The 14,649-nt window shown below is 43.1% G+C and overlaps 1 protein-coding gene across 1 annotated transcript in view; it reads left to right on the forward strand.

Moving 5' to 3' along the window:
- The window catches only part of LOC121530723 (SEC14-like protein 2), a 28,047-nt gene extending 17,363 nt beyond the window's left edge, over positions 1-10,684 (forward strand). The window contains exons 5-12 of the mRNA XM_045226851.1: positions 116-304; positions 2,212-2,307; positions 2,526-2,586; positions 2,896-2,979; positions 3,793-3,899; positions 7,504-7,643; positions 8,274-8,443; positions 8,903-10,684. Coding sequence (XP_045082786.1) covers positions 116-304; positions 2,212-2,307; positions 2,526-2,586; positions 2,896-2,979; positions 3,793-3,899; positions 7,504-7,643; positions 8,274-8,443; positions 8,903-9,162 — 1,107 coding nt within the window. The 3' untranslated portion in view covers positions 9,163-10,684. The remainder of the gene's footprint in view (positions 1-115; positions 305-2,211; positions 2,308-2,525; positions 2,587-2,895; positions 2,980-3,792; positions 3,900-7,503; positions 7,644-8,273; positions 8,444-8,902) is intronic.
- The last annotated feature ends 3,965 nt before the right edge of the window (positions 10,685-14,649 follow it).

Below are 14,649 nucleotides of genomic sequence, written 5' to 3' on the forward strand. Positions count from 1 at the left end.
GTGCGTTACCACGGTATTAATAGTGTGTTACCATGGTATTAATATTGCGTTACCATGGTATTAATAATGTGTTATCATGGCAATTGCAGTATGTTACCATGGTATTTGTGTCCAGGTGATAGAGAAGTACCTGTCAGGTGGGATGTGTGGGTACGACCGTGAGGGAAGCCCCATCTGGTGGGATGTCATCGGCCCCGTGGACCCCAAGGGACTCTTCCTCTCAGCGTCTAAACAGGACTTCATCAAGTCTAAGATCAGAGACTGTGAGATTCTGCAGAAGGAGTGTGAGCTGCAGTCTGAGAGGGTATGAGAGGGTTTCATTCATATGTGGAGGGCCTGGAGTTGTTACTGAACCAACAGTATGACCTGATCAGGACAAACTCCTGGCACTAACCTTACTGAGATTAGATACAAACTCCTGGCACTAACCTTACTGAGATTAGATACAAACTCCTGGCACTAACCTTACTGAGATTAGATACAAACTCCTGGCACTAACCTTACTGAGATTAGATACAAACTCCTGACACTAACCTTACTGAGATTAGATACAAACTCCTGGCACTAACCTTACTGAGATTAGATACAAACTCCTGGCACTAACCTTACTGAGATTAGATACAAACTCCTGACACTAACCTTACTAAGATTAGATACAAACTCCTGGCACTAACCTTACTGAGATTAGATACAAACTCCTGGCACTAACCTTACTGAGATTAGATACAAACTCCTGACACTAACCTTACTGAGATTAGATACAAACTCCTGGCACTAACATTACTGAGATTAGATACAAACTCCTGACACTAACCTTACTGAGATTAGATACAAACTCCTGGCACTAACCTTACTGAGATTAGATACAAACTCCTGGCACTAACCTTACTGAGATTAGATACAAACTCCTGGCACTAACCTTACTGAGATTAGATACAAACTCCTGGCACTAACCTTACTGAGATTAGATACAAACTCCTGGCACTAACCTTACTGAGATTAGATACAAACTCCTGGCACTAACCTTACTGAGATTAGATACAAACTCCTGACACTAACCTTACTGAGATTAGATACAAACTCCTGGCACTAACATTACTGAGATTAGATACAAACTCCTGACACTAACCTTACTGAGATTAGATACAAACTCCTGGCACTAACCTTACTGAGATTAGATACAAACTCCTGGCACTAACCTTACTGAGATTAGATACAAACTCCTGGCACTAACCTTACTGAGATTAGATACAAACTCCTGACACTAACCTTACTGAGATTAGATACAAACTCCTGGCACTAACCTTACTGAGATTAGATACAAACTCCTGGCACTAACCTTACTGAGATTAGATACAAACTCCTGGCACTAACATTACTGAGATTAGATACAAACTCCTGGCACTAACATTACTGAGATTAGATACAAACTCCTGGCACTAACATTACTGAGATTAGATACAAACTCCTGGCACTAACCTTACTGAGATTAGATACAAACTCCTGGCACTAACATTACTGAGATTAGATACAAACTCCTGGCACTAACCTTACTGAGATTAGATACAAACTCCTGACACTAACCTTACTGAGATTAGATACAAACTCCTGGCACTAACCTTACTGAGATTAGATACAAACTCCTGACACTAACCTTACTGAGATTAGATACAAACTCCTGACACTAACCTTACTGAGATTAGATACAAACTCCTGGCACTAACCTTACTGAGATTAGATACAAACTCCTGGCACTAACCTTACTGAGATTAGATACAAACTCCTGGCACTAACATTACTGAGATTAGATACAAACTCCTGGCACTAACATTACTGAGATTAGATACAAACTCCTGACACTAACCTTACTGAGATTAGATACAAACTCCTGGCACTAACCTTACTGAGATTAGATACAAACTCCTGGCACTAACCTTACTGAGATTAGATACAAACTCCTGACACTAACCTTACTGAGATTAGATACAAACTCCTGGCACTAACCTTACTGAGATTAGATACCACTAATGAAGTGTTCCTGTCTAGAATCTTTGTCATCCAGATATGAGATGATTTGATTTGAGATGATACTTTGATACTCTCTCCATTGCGCTCTCTCTCAATCTCTCTTTCTCTCCGTCTCTCTCTCTCTCTCTCTCCTTCCATCTTTCTCTCTCTTCCTTTGTCTATGTCTCTCTCTCTCTGCTGTAGTTGGGGAGACATGTAGAAGCCATCACTATGATCTATGACTGTGATGGTCTGGGTCTCAAACATTTGTGGAAGCCTGCCATCGAGACTTACGGAGAGGTGCACGCACGCACGCACGCACGCACGCACACACACACACACACACACACACACACACACACACACACACACACACACACACACACACACACACACACACACACACACACACACACACACACACACACACACACACACACACTGTTCTGCTGAATCCAGAGTGGGAATGTGATGTGATGATACTGTGTGATCATTGTGTTGTTGTTGTACCTCTACAGATCCTGACCATGTTTGAAGACAACTACCCAGAGGGCCTCAAGAGACTGTTTGTCATCAAAGGTAAGTTTCATCACCACTAGCACAGGGGTTTTCAAACCTCTCCTCGGGGACCCCCAGCCGTTCCAGGTATTTGAACTATTTCTAGAGCTGGCATACCTGAATCAACTTGTCAACTAATCATCAAGCCCTTGATTATGTGACTCGGGTGAGAAAGTTCAGGGCTACAACAAAATTCTGAAACGTCTTAGTATCACCGTGGTAAACCTACCTGTGTTGTGTGTCTCACATCTCTTAAACCTGTATTAGACACTAGTGTATCGCACCATACTGTCGTTTACATGGCCTTTTCTCTTCTCCACCTCTCCTCAGCCCCCAAGCTCTTCCCTGTGGCTTACAACCTCATCAAGCACTTCCTGAGTGAGATCACCCGCAACAAGATCATCATCCTGGGGGGTGAGACACTTCCTTATCGGAATGTTTCCATAAATATATACTGTTCTAGAATGCTGAGTATAGAATTGTCAGCTCTATCTATTACATTTCTATTAGCAACACTCCATAGGTTGTGAATACATACAGTATGTACAGTGCTATGAAAAAGTATTTTCCCCCTTTCTAATTTTCTCTACTTTTGCATATTTGTGATACTGAATGTTATCAGATCTTCAACCAAAACCTAATATTATATATATAAAGTATAATTGAGATGTTGTGGCAGGACTTGAAACGAGCAATTCATGCTTGAAAAACCACACGTCACTGAGTTAAAGCAGTTCTGCATGGAAGAGTGAGCCAAAATTCCTCCACAGCGACGGGAGAGACTGATCAACAACTACAGGAAGCATTTGGTTGTAGTCATTGCAGCTAAAGGTGGCACAACCAGTTATTGAGCGTAAGGGGGCAATTACTTTTTCGCACAGGGGAATTGGGTGTTGCATAACTTTGTTTATGAAATAAATATGTCATTGTTGTGTTATTTGTTCACTTATGTTCCCTTTATCTAATATTAGGTTTTGGTTGAAGATCTGATAACATTCAGTATCACAAATATGCAAAAGTAGAGAAAATTAGAAAGGGGGCAAATACTTTTTCATAGCACTGTATATGGTTGCAGCGTCCTGAACTCTACCCAGCTTAACCCTACATGTAGATGAAGGTTATGAATGTACTAACTGTTAGCCTCTCTGGATAAGCTTCTGCTAAATGACTGAAATGTAAAATGGTAACATCATTCTCTCTCTCTCTCCTCACCCGTGTGTTGTGCAGCCAACTGGCAGGAGGTGTTGATGAACTACATAGACCCGGAGCAGCTTCCTGCCGCGTACGGAGGGAAACTCACCGACCCTGACGGGGACCCTCGCTGTAGGAACAAGGTGAGCTCACACCACCAGGAAGTGGGACGCTTTTTTAATGAGGGGGTCATGACCCCCGTTCTCATGTTGCCACAGCTGAAATGATAGGCTGGAGAGTTCAATGCTGTACTCATTGCTGCTCTTAAGTCGTTTTTTTTGCGCTTTTTGTTTTTCGTACATGGCGACTACATTTCTGACTAGCAGTTTCAGCATTTAGTCATTTCTCCACACCTGCCTTAGTGGTTTTGCAGTAGGAAGGACTCCAAATGCAGCATACTAGACACCAGGCGGTGAGATGAGAGCAGCTTTGCTTTGCTGCCTGTGACCACAAGATGCAGGAGGTAGGACTCCTGTTCCTAAGCAACATGCTGCTGCCAGTGGGGCTAGATGAGGAGTCTCTGCCGGACAGTTGAACTCCTTATGGGTGATCCGATGAGATTGTGGACTGTACAGCATCAAGAAACGATTTACAACCAGCCTTGACAGGCTCTTAATTCCTTCTGGTTGCTGAGATGTTATAGGAGCTCCAGATGGTTTCCTCCTGGTCTGCTTCAACAGGTACAGTCCGATGGTGATTAGGTATTTCTGTTAGACAATGTCGCTGTCGTGGATCTCCTTCTTCTTGCTCTACAGTTCAGTCCTGCCTTTTCACCTAGGATCTCGCTGCTGGCCACCACCCCCAATGGCCCTCTAGTCATCTTCATGCCAATAGATGCAGTTGTTAGTCTGGTCTAGATGCAGGCTTGGGCAGACACATGCTGACTGATAAATTGGTAATTTCATTACCCAGAAAAATTTATATTTTGTCTGATGTCTCTGTAGATACATAGGTAGAGATGTCTTCCTGACCAGAGATGGGGAGCAAGAGGAGGACAAGTCTTTGTCATCCCAAATGAGGCCCAGGAAAATCTCATAGAACTCTTGGAATCTTTGAGTATTTTTGGAATGACTTTGGAATCTTCAGGAAGACTCTAAGGACTGACACTCTCTACTTCCATTCCATTTTTACTCAGCTGAGTCAGTTAGCCATTTTCAACATGTGAACAGGAATTTAGTTCGCTTTTTTTATCATTGGTAGCTAGCTAGTCCCTGACTTTCTGGCTAGCCCATTACTTTATTTGTAGTGTTTAGGTCAGGTACTCGGAGGAGCATTTCCTACTTGTTGACTTCTCTGTGAACGGGAAGAACTGATGCTCAGTCCAAAGAGAGGCATGTAGAGACATGACAAAACAAATCAAATGTATTTGATGAGATCTTTGGTCTGAACTAGGTCAACGCCTTGTTGGCCTAGTTCAGACCAAAGTCTCATCAGATATATTTTATTAGTATTATCATGTCAAGGGTCAAAACTTCCACAGGTTCTAGTAGTTCTACATTCTATGTGTAGAATGTTGCAACTTCTGCTGTGACTGTGAGGCACTGGAAGGTTATGCAGACATCTATCACCTATTTACTGTAGAGAGAGATTAGATTAGGGGGTATGTGTGTACAGTACTGTACAGTACAGTAAAGGCAGATTATGCAACAGTCAGTCAAAGTTGAAGGTCATTTTTAACACGTTTACCGTTGGCAGTGGCACAAATGCGTTTGGGCCCGTTTGTGTCTGAACACGTGCTCAGTAGTGATGTGCGCGGGTCAGCAGTTTGTTCACCCACAACCACCCGCAATTGCTAATAACCCATCCGCAACCGCACGATTATATTTGATTAAGTGAAAATCTGAGGCCCGCACCCGACCCTAAAACACACATATAGAAAATGCGCTGAACAGGCAGAGATGGCGGAACGGTTGTTTGACAAGCCTTTTTAGATAGGTAGCTTCTCTTCTGTCATTACACTGTATGTTGCCCTAGAAGACTAAATAAACCCTTGCTCATCAGAATAATAACATACATCAATAGAATGAATGCTTCAGTCTAGTTGACATCGGTAAAGTTTGTTTTTTCCTTCCTAAACCCCCCCGCCCCATGGATATAACCGCATCACTAGTGCTGAGCTCAACATTCCCCATGGCTTGCTGTGTTATCCCAGACATGTGATGGTCCTGTAATGGTCCTGTGTTATCCCAGACATGTGATGGTCCTGTGTTATCCCAGACATGTGATGGTCCTGTAATGGTCCTGTGTTATCCCAGACATGTGATGGTCTTGTGTTATCCCAGACATGTGATGGTCCTGTGTTATCCCAGACATGTGATGGTCCTGTGTTATCCCAGACATGTGATGGTCCTGTGTTATCCCAGACATGTGATGGTCCTGTGTTATCCCAGACATGTAATGGTCCTGTGTTATCCCAGACATGTAATGGTCCTGAAATGGTCCTGAAATGGTCCTGTGTTATCCCAGACATGTAATGGTCCTGAAATGGTCCTGTGTTATCCCAGACATGTGATGGTCCTGTGTGAATTGACTGTGGACTGATGCTAATTGCCACCTCATGGTTGAAGTGAACCATCATCCTCCATCTTTCTCTCCCTCCACTCACATGGAATATACCACTCATTACTGCCCTCTTTTGGTAGCTTTCAGTTACTGCTGGAACCAACATGTTTTACTCTTCCAACTGTGTTTGGTTGAGGTGAGGGCTGAGGGCTCCCTCTCATGTGTTTGGTTGAGGTGAGGGCTGAGGGCTGAGGGCTCCCTCTCATGTGTTTGGTTGAGGTGAGGGCTGAGGGCTGAGGGCTCCTTCTCATGTGTTTGGTTGAGGTGAGGGCTGAGGGCTGAGGGCTGAGGGCTCCCTCTCATGTGTTTGGTTGAGGTGAGGGCTGAGGGCTGAGGGCTCCCTCTCATGTGTTTGGTTGAGGTGAGGGCTGAGGGCTCCCTCTCATGTGTTTAGTTGAGGTGAGGGCTGAGGGCTCTCTTTGTGCCATCACTAGCACAGAGAGGCTGCTGCCTACACACAGACTTGAAAATCAATGGCCACTTTAATAAATGGAACACTAGTCACTTTAATAATGGCACTTTAATAATGTTTACATATCTTGCATTACCCATCTCATATGTATATACTGTATTCTATACTATCTATTGCATCTTAGCCTATGCCATTCTGATAATGACATTGCTCATACAAATATTTATATATTCTTATTCCATTTCTTAGATTTGTGTGTATTAGGTATTTGTTGTGGAACTGTTAGATATTACTTGCTAGATATTGCTACACTGTCGGAACTAGAAGCTTAAGCATTTCGCTTCACTCACAATAACATCTGCTAACCATGTGGAATGTGACCAATACATTTGATTTTGAAATGTGATGTGTTTTGTTACACTGAGGGCTGTGGGCTCCCTCTCGTGGCTGTTTAGGGTTACTACAGAGGAAGAATAGAACAGACAGTAGAATGAGGACAGTCAGTGTGGTCAATTATTTTTGCTGTTCTTGTTTTTATGCAAATAAATAAACAATGGACCTCAGAAGCGTATACTCTGGACTCTTATTTCGAAACTATGAAACCTCAGAAACATATTCATAGTAGTAAGTAAGGCTTTCTTTTTTTATTTCCTTAGAAGTTCTGCCCTCAAACTTGTTTCTTCCCCTAAACATTTTCCTGTTGACTTTCAGAGCATTTGATCAGATAGCCCCACACCATCCATCCTCAAACTCTGGGTATAAATGTGTTCCAGATCCACTATGCAGGGCCAGTGCCTGCTTCCTACTACGTCAGGGAGTCAGTGAAGGTGGATTATGAACAGTGTCTAACAGTCAACCGAGGCTCCTCACAGCAGCTAGAGTACGAGATACTCTACCCTGGCTGTGTGCTCCGGTGAGTGGGCAACTATTAACCTCTCTACCTCTCTCTACCGCTCTCCCTCTCTTTCTCTCTCTACCTCTCCTTCTCCCTCTATCCCTCTTTTGCTCACTATCCCTCTCTTTCTCTCTCTATCCCTCCTTCTCTCTTTCCCCCCCTCTCTCTCTCTTTCTCTCTCTACCTCTCTTTCTCTCTCTCTCTCTTTCTCTCGCTCCCTCTCTTTCTCTTTCTCTCTCTCCCCCCTCTATCTCTCTCTACCTCTCTCTTTCTCTTTCTCTTTCTCTCTCTCCCTCTCTATCTCTCTCTTTCTCTCTATCCCTCTCTTTCTCTCTATCCCTCTTTCTCTCTCTCTCTCCCTCTTTTGCTCTCTCTCTCTTTCTCTCTCTACCTCTCTTTCTCTATATCCCTCTCTTTCTCTCTCTACCTCGCTGTGTATAGTGTGTGTAGTGTGTGTATAGTGTGTATATAGTGTGTATATTGTTGTGTGTGTTTATAGTGTGTGTATAGTGTGTAGTGTGTGTTGTGTATGTATAGTTTGTAGTGTGTGTATAGTGTGTGTAGTGTGTAGTGTGTATAGTGTGTGTAATAGTGTGAGCTAATCCATTAATATTTATTCCTGCTGTTTCCTGTGTGTGTCTCATGTAGGTGGCAGTTTTCCAGTGATGGGGCAGACATCGGCTTTGGGGTGTTTCTGAAGGGGAAGATGGGGCAGAGGCAGAGCGCAGGGCAGATGCTGGAGGTGGTTCCCAGCCAGAGATACAACACTCACCTGGTGCCCGAAGACGGCTCTCTCACCTGCAGCGAGCCTGGGGTCTGTGAGTACAGTCCAGTCCAGTCCAGTCCAGTCCAGTCTAGTCCAGTACAGGCAGACAGGGTAACATAAGGGACTACACGTAAACCCTTTTCACAATAACATGCTGATCCAAACCATGCTGTGCTAGCTTGGGTATTTTTGGTTCCAGACACTATACAGCTTGGTTTGGGTCGGCTCAGTAGGGGTACAGTGACACATGGAGAATTGGGCAGGGGCACATGAGAACCAGGCCTGGCATACAGGGACACAAAGGCTGCGTTTACACAGGCAGCCCAATTCTGAACTTTTTCCACTAATTGGTCTTTTGACCAATCAGATCAGCTTTTTAGCCAATAATTTGGCAAAAATCAGAATTGGGCTGCCTGTGTAAACGCTGCCAAAGAGGACAAGGGCAAAGGTCAAGGTGTAGAAGGACTTGACTGAGGAGAGACATCCATGCTGTTTTCTTTTTCTTCTCCAGATGTGCTGCGGTTTGACAACACCTACAGTATCTTCCAGTCTAAACGCATCAGCTTCACTGTCGAGGTCCTGCTCCCTGGCCAATCGCAGTCTCTGAAGAAAATGATTGTGTCGGAATCTGGGGCTAGCAACCAATCACAGTTCCTGAAGAACAGGAGTCTGTCAGAATCTGGGGCCAGCAACCAATCACGGTCTCCGAAAAACAGGAGTGGGTCAGAACGGGGGGCTAGCAGCCAATCACAGTATCGGAAGAACAGCTAATCGTGACAGACGTTACTGAGTTGCTAAGCTCTCGTGGACAGATTCTCATGGACAGATGAAACGGCGAGAATCTGTCAAGGCTCACGTAAAATTATGTGATTATGAGCAGCAGTAGTTCCTGGTTTTGGGTTTACGTCATTGATTATTTGGACGAATCAGTATTGGGTGAATACGGTGCTTAAACTGGTGCAGTGATTTTCAAGCCTGTGTGCGGATGATAAATGGTTTCCACTAGATTCCACAGCCGCAAAGTCCAAATCTATTTTTTTTGGCCATGATAAACACTGGTGAATTTAGCGGAAGAGAGAGGTTTGGCTGAGAGTTTCCATTTTTGAAGGAGGAGACTTCGCTTCCTTCGTTTGCACAAAGGTAATCACAATTGTTAACGGCATTCCCCCCAGAAGTAAAACAGGAAATGAGATAATTTTACTTCTAGGTAACCGAGATTACTGAGTTGCTAGCCTCTGTGCTGTCCTAGAGTTAGCTGTGTCCCAAATGGCACCCTATTCCCTATATACTGCACTTTGGGACACAGCCAGAGTCTTACCCCCAACCGTGGTCAGTCAAACTTGAAAGCACTGAAACAGACCCCACTGGTCCGCACTGAGAGACTGACCATCTGACCATATGCTGCTCACGAACAAATGTATGTAGCTCTGATCCAGGGCGTTACGTGTGGCTTGCTGATGCTGAGTCTTCAACATCAGCAAGCCGCACGTAACGCCCTGGAACAGAGCTAGGACGTACAATGAAGAGAAACCTAGAGGTCCACAACTCAGGATCCCTGGAATGGAGGACAGATGGATTCAAACACACATTTAAATAACAACTGGCATACTTGAACAATAATACAGTATGTTTATGGAAGAGATATTTAATTTCATAGACCGGGGATATATAGTATAGCTGAATGTCATTGAAGGTTATTGTTCAGGTAGTATTATTTTGCAGTGCTGAACAAGGTACATAGCCCCAGAGCAGGGTGTATTATTTTGCAGTGCTGAACTGGGTACATAGCCACAGAGCAGGGTGTATTATTTTGCAGTGCTGAAAAGGGTACATAGCCACAGAGCAGAGTGTATTATTTTGCAGTGCTGAACAGGGTACATAGCCACAGAGCAGGGTGTATTATTTTGCAGTGCTGAACAGGGTACATAGCCACATAACAGGATGTATTATGTTGCAGTGCTGAACAGGGTACATAGCCACAGAGCAGGGTGTATTGTTTTGCAGTGCTGAACAGGGTACATAGCCACAGAGCAGGAAGACCTCAGGAGATATGCATTGTGTCAACACTCCTCATCACCATCTGTTCAGCAGTCTATTTTCACTGCCAACAATCACTATGGGAACCACCCCCTCTCTGGTTGAACCTCAAAAGCCTTTCCTTGATTCCTTGGTTCCTCAACCTTTTCAAAAGGCAAGGAATAAGAAAGACTCTAGAGATTCATCCTCTCTGTCTCTGTCTCTGTCTCTCTGTCTCTCTCTCTCTCTCTCTCTCTCTGTCTCTCTCTCTCTCTGTTCTCTCTCTCTCTCTCTCTCTCTCTCTCTGTCTCTGTCACTCTCTGTTTCTGTCTCTCTCTCTCTCTCTCTCTCTCTCTCTCTCTCTCTCTCTCTCTCTGTCTCTCTCTGTCTCTGTCTCTCTCTCTCTCTCTCTCTCTGTCTCTCTCTCTCTCTCTCTCTATTTGCTTTATTGACATGACGTAACAATGTACATATTGCCAAGGTGTACTTTGGAGATTAATTGATACATTTACAATATTAACATAATTAACATCATAATAATCAAGATTGTCAACGGGACAATCAGTAACAACAATAATTAAGGGTCAAAATAACCATACATTAAACAAGTGGTGGCACAGCCTTTCCTCTACAGGGAGCCATGTTTTCCTCTGTCTACCCTTCTCAATGGCAAGGCTCTTCTCACTGAGCCTGTACTCTGTCAAGGTTTTTCCAAGGTTTTGATCAGTAACCATGGTCAAATAGTTTGCCACGGTGTACTGTCGATTTAGGGCCACATAGTACTGCATTTTGCTTTGTGCTTGCGTTTTCCAATAGGTAATGTAGTTTTGTTTTGACTGTGTTGTAATTTGGTTTATTCTGATTGATTGGATGTTCTAGTCCTGAGGCTTCAGTGTGTTAGTAGAACAGGTTTGTGAACTCAAGACCAGCTGGATGAGGGGACTCTTTTCTTTGCTCAGCTCTTGGCATTGCAGGGCTTGATAATGATATGTTTCCAAAACGTTATTGCTCTTTTTTGAGTTTTATTATTAGTGGATATTGGCCTAATTCTGCCCTGCATGCATTGTTTGTAGTTTTCTTCTGGACATGTAGGAGAATGTTACAGAACTCTGCATGCAGGGTTTCAATGGGATGTTTGTCCCATTGGGTAAAATCTTTGCAAGTGGACCCCACACCTCGCTGCCATGAATTGCAATTGGTTCAATGACACATTCAGTTCATTCACTGCCTCATTTAGGTGTCCAGTTGAGCTTATTTTTAAACGCAAGTAATTGTAACCTAAACCTAAGTTCTCTCTCTCTCCCTCCTCCTCCTCTCCCTCCTCCTCCTCTCCCTCCTCTCCCTCCTCCTCCTCTCCCTCCTCCTCTCTCTCCTCCTCCTCTCTCTCTCTCTCTCTCTCTCTCTCTCTCTCTCTCTCTCTCTCTCTCTCTCTCTCTCTCTCTCTCTCTCTCTCTCTCTCTCTCTCTCTCTCTCTCTCTCTCTCTCTCTCTCCCTCCTCCTCCTCTCCCTCCTCTCCCTCCTCCTCCTCTCCCTCCTCCTCCTCTCCCTCCTCTCTCTCTCTCTCTCTCTCTCTCTCTCTCTCTTCTCCTCCTCCCTCTCCTCTCTCTCCTCTCTATCCTCCTCCTCCTCTCCCTCCTCTCCCTCCTCCTCCTCTCTCTCTCTCTCTCTCTCTCTTCTCTCTCCTCCCTCTCCTCCCTCTCCTCTCCTTTCTCCATCTCCTCCTCCTCTATCCTCCTCCTCCTCCTCCTCCTATCTCTCCTCCTCCCTCTCCTCCTCTCCTCTCTCCTCCTCCTCCTCCTCCTATCTCTCCTCCTCCCTCTCCTCCTCTCCTCTCTCCTCCTCCTTCTCTCTCTCCTCCTCCCTCTCCTCCTCTCCTCTATCCTCCTCCTCCTCCTATCTCTCCTCCTCCCTCTCCTCCTCTCCTCTCTCCTCCTCCTCCTATCTCTCCTCCTCCCTCTCCTCCTCTCTCCTATATCCTCCTCCTCCTCCTCCTATCTCTCCTCCTCCCTCTCCTCCTCTCCTCTCTCCTCCTCCTTCTCTCTCTCCTCCTCCTCCTCCTCCCTCTCCTCCTCTCCTCCTCCCTCTCCTCCTCCCTCTCCTCCTCCTCAGGCCATTTTTGAGTGTGCATTTTCTTTTCGTAATCAAACAGTTCTGTTGAACATTTTAAATCCATATGTTGACATACCAGTAGTTTTATTTTCAGGGAAAACAAATCTATAATTTGTCTTTTTAAAGCAAGACCTTTGAGAAAGCTAATATCAACTGTACAAAGTATTGTATCGTTAAGCATCAATGCACTACAACAGGGGTTCCTTTTCACATTTATTGTTTATTGAGATAACCCTAGCTATATTAAATACACCATCAGCTTGACTTTGTTTAATTTGAGGGACCTAGGAAAATGTTGTTTTGAAGCTCATTTCCTGTAATTCAACCTAGTTTAACAAGACTCATGACATCTTTCAGATAGGCTATTTAATATGAATAATAATTATAGATAAGGAAAATAAAGTCTAGACCTGATTTCCCCAAATGTTACCAAATATGTTTTATGATCATTTATATGAACCCTCAATTTAATTATACAAATTCTCTTTTACAGAAAGTGAATAGATCAATTGATAGCAACAGAGTCACACATTGTGTATAAGATTACTTCCCAAGCGAAGTCCAATTTCTTTGACTCCTCGGCATTAGAATGTCGTAGAGACAAACCAAATATATTAATTCCCATATGCGTCAGAGTCGCGTCTTCCTCTGGCATTTTACCGCTTGTTTCTAGCTTAAAGTATTTTATTTTACCACTCAAATCAAGGAAGTGGCCAAAAAAAATGTTTTGGTTAAATGTGTGTTTATGTATGTTAGTGTGTGTGAGAGAGAGTTAGGAAATATGAGGGAGATTACTGAGTAGATTGGTTCATCAGTCTTCGTTATTGAGGGATGATGATGTTTTAACCTGGAAGAATCCATTGAAGGGTTTAGGTAAACTGTCTGGGAGGTGTGAGTATTTGTAGATCAAAGTGCATAATTGGTGGACATTCATGTCCTAAGTAGACAAGATATTGACTTTCTTAAACAAAGGTGCAGATGGAGCCAGGTAATTAGAGGAGGTGGCTAGTCTTGCAAATTTATTTTGTATGTGGAGTAATTTGTGTAGGTAGGAGGCATACGTACTGGCCCAGACAATATTACAGTAAATGTGATATGGGTCAATTAAGCTATAGTAAAGAGTTAGGAAACAAGCCTGATGAACCAAACCACTAATCTTTCTGATGATGCCAACAGATTTCATCACTTTTCTGCAGACAAATTGAATAGGATCTTTCCATCAATTAGAACTCAGAGGAATCTAGTGGATGTGACTTGTTCCATTTCATTCCCACCAATTGAGATTCTGGCTCTTTAAAAAAACAAATATATTTCTTATTCTTACTAGTGAATACAATAAAGTAGGATTTTTTTTACATTTAAAGATAATTTGTTTATCTTGAACCATTCAGAAAATGTGGCCATGCCTGAATTGGCTTAATAAATTAGTGAATCAAAATTCTTGTGTGATAAAGTCAAATTGGTATCATCCGCAAAGAGAATGGGAAGTACAGTAGAAGACACAGCAGCAAGGTCATTGATACAGATTAGCAACAACAAAGGTCCAATTATCGAACCCTGTGGCTCACCACAGGATATCTTGGCCCTGGTAGATGTACAGCCGTTTGCATAAACAAATTGTTCCCTATCATAAACACAACTATGTAACCAATATGTATAATCATGAAAACGAATAATGCATTTTAAAAAGTAATATTTCATGATCAACCGTGTCAAACACTTTCGATAAATCTAAAAAGATGCCAAGAGCGTATTCATTGTTGTTCAGGGCTGTAAAGATTTTATCCACAAGTTGCAAAAGAGCCATATCTGTGGAGTAGTTTTTACGAAAACAATATTGATACTCATATAGAATACAGTGTTAAAACCATATTGGTGCTCATATAGAATACAGTGTTGATTTAAATGTTTAAACTTTCTCTTCTACACCTATTTTTCTAGGATTTTAGAAAAACATGGTAGTACAGATATTGGGCGATAATTTGTAAAAGATCTTGGATCCCCAGATTTATAGAGGGGGTTAACTTTGGCAATTTCATATCTTTAGGAACAATACAAGTTTGCATAGATTTGGTGAAGATATACATTAGAGGCTCAGTAATCGAAGAAGACACTGATTTCACCAAAGAGGCA

Source organism: Coregonus clupeaformis, chromosome 18 (genome assembly GCF_020615455.1).
Source record: "Coregonus clupeaformis isolate EN_2021a chromosome 18, ASM2061545v1, whole genome shotgun sequence".
Lineage (NCBI taxonomy): Eukaryota > Metazoa > Chordata > Actinopteri > Salmoniformes > Salmonidae > Coregonus > Coregonus clupeaformis.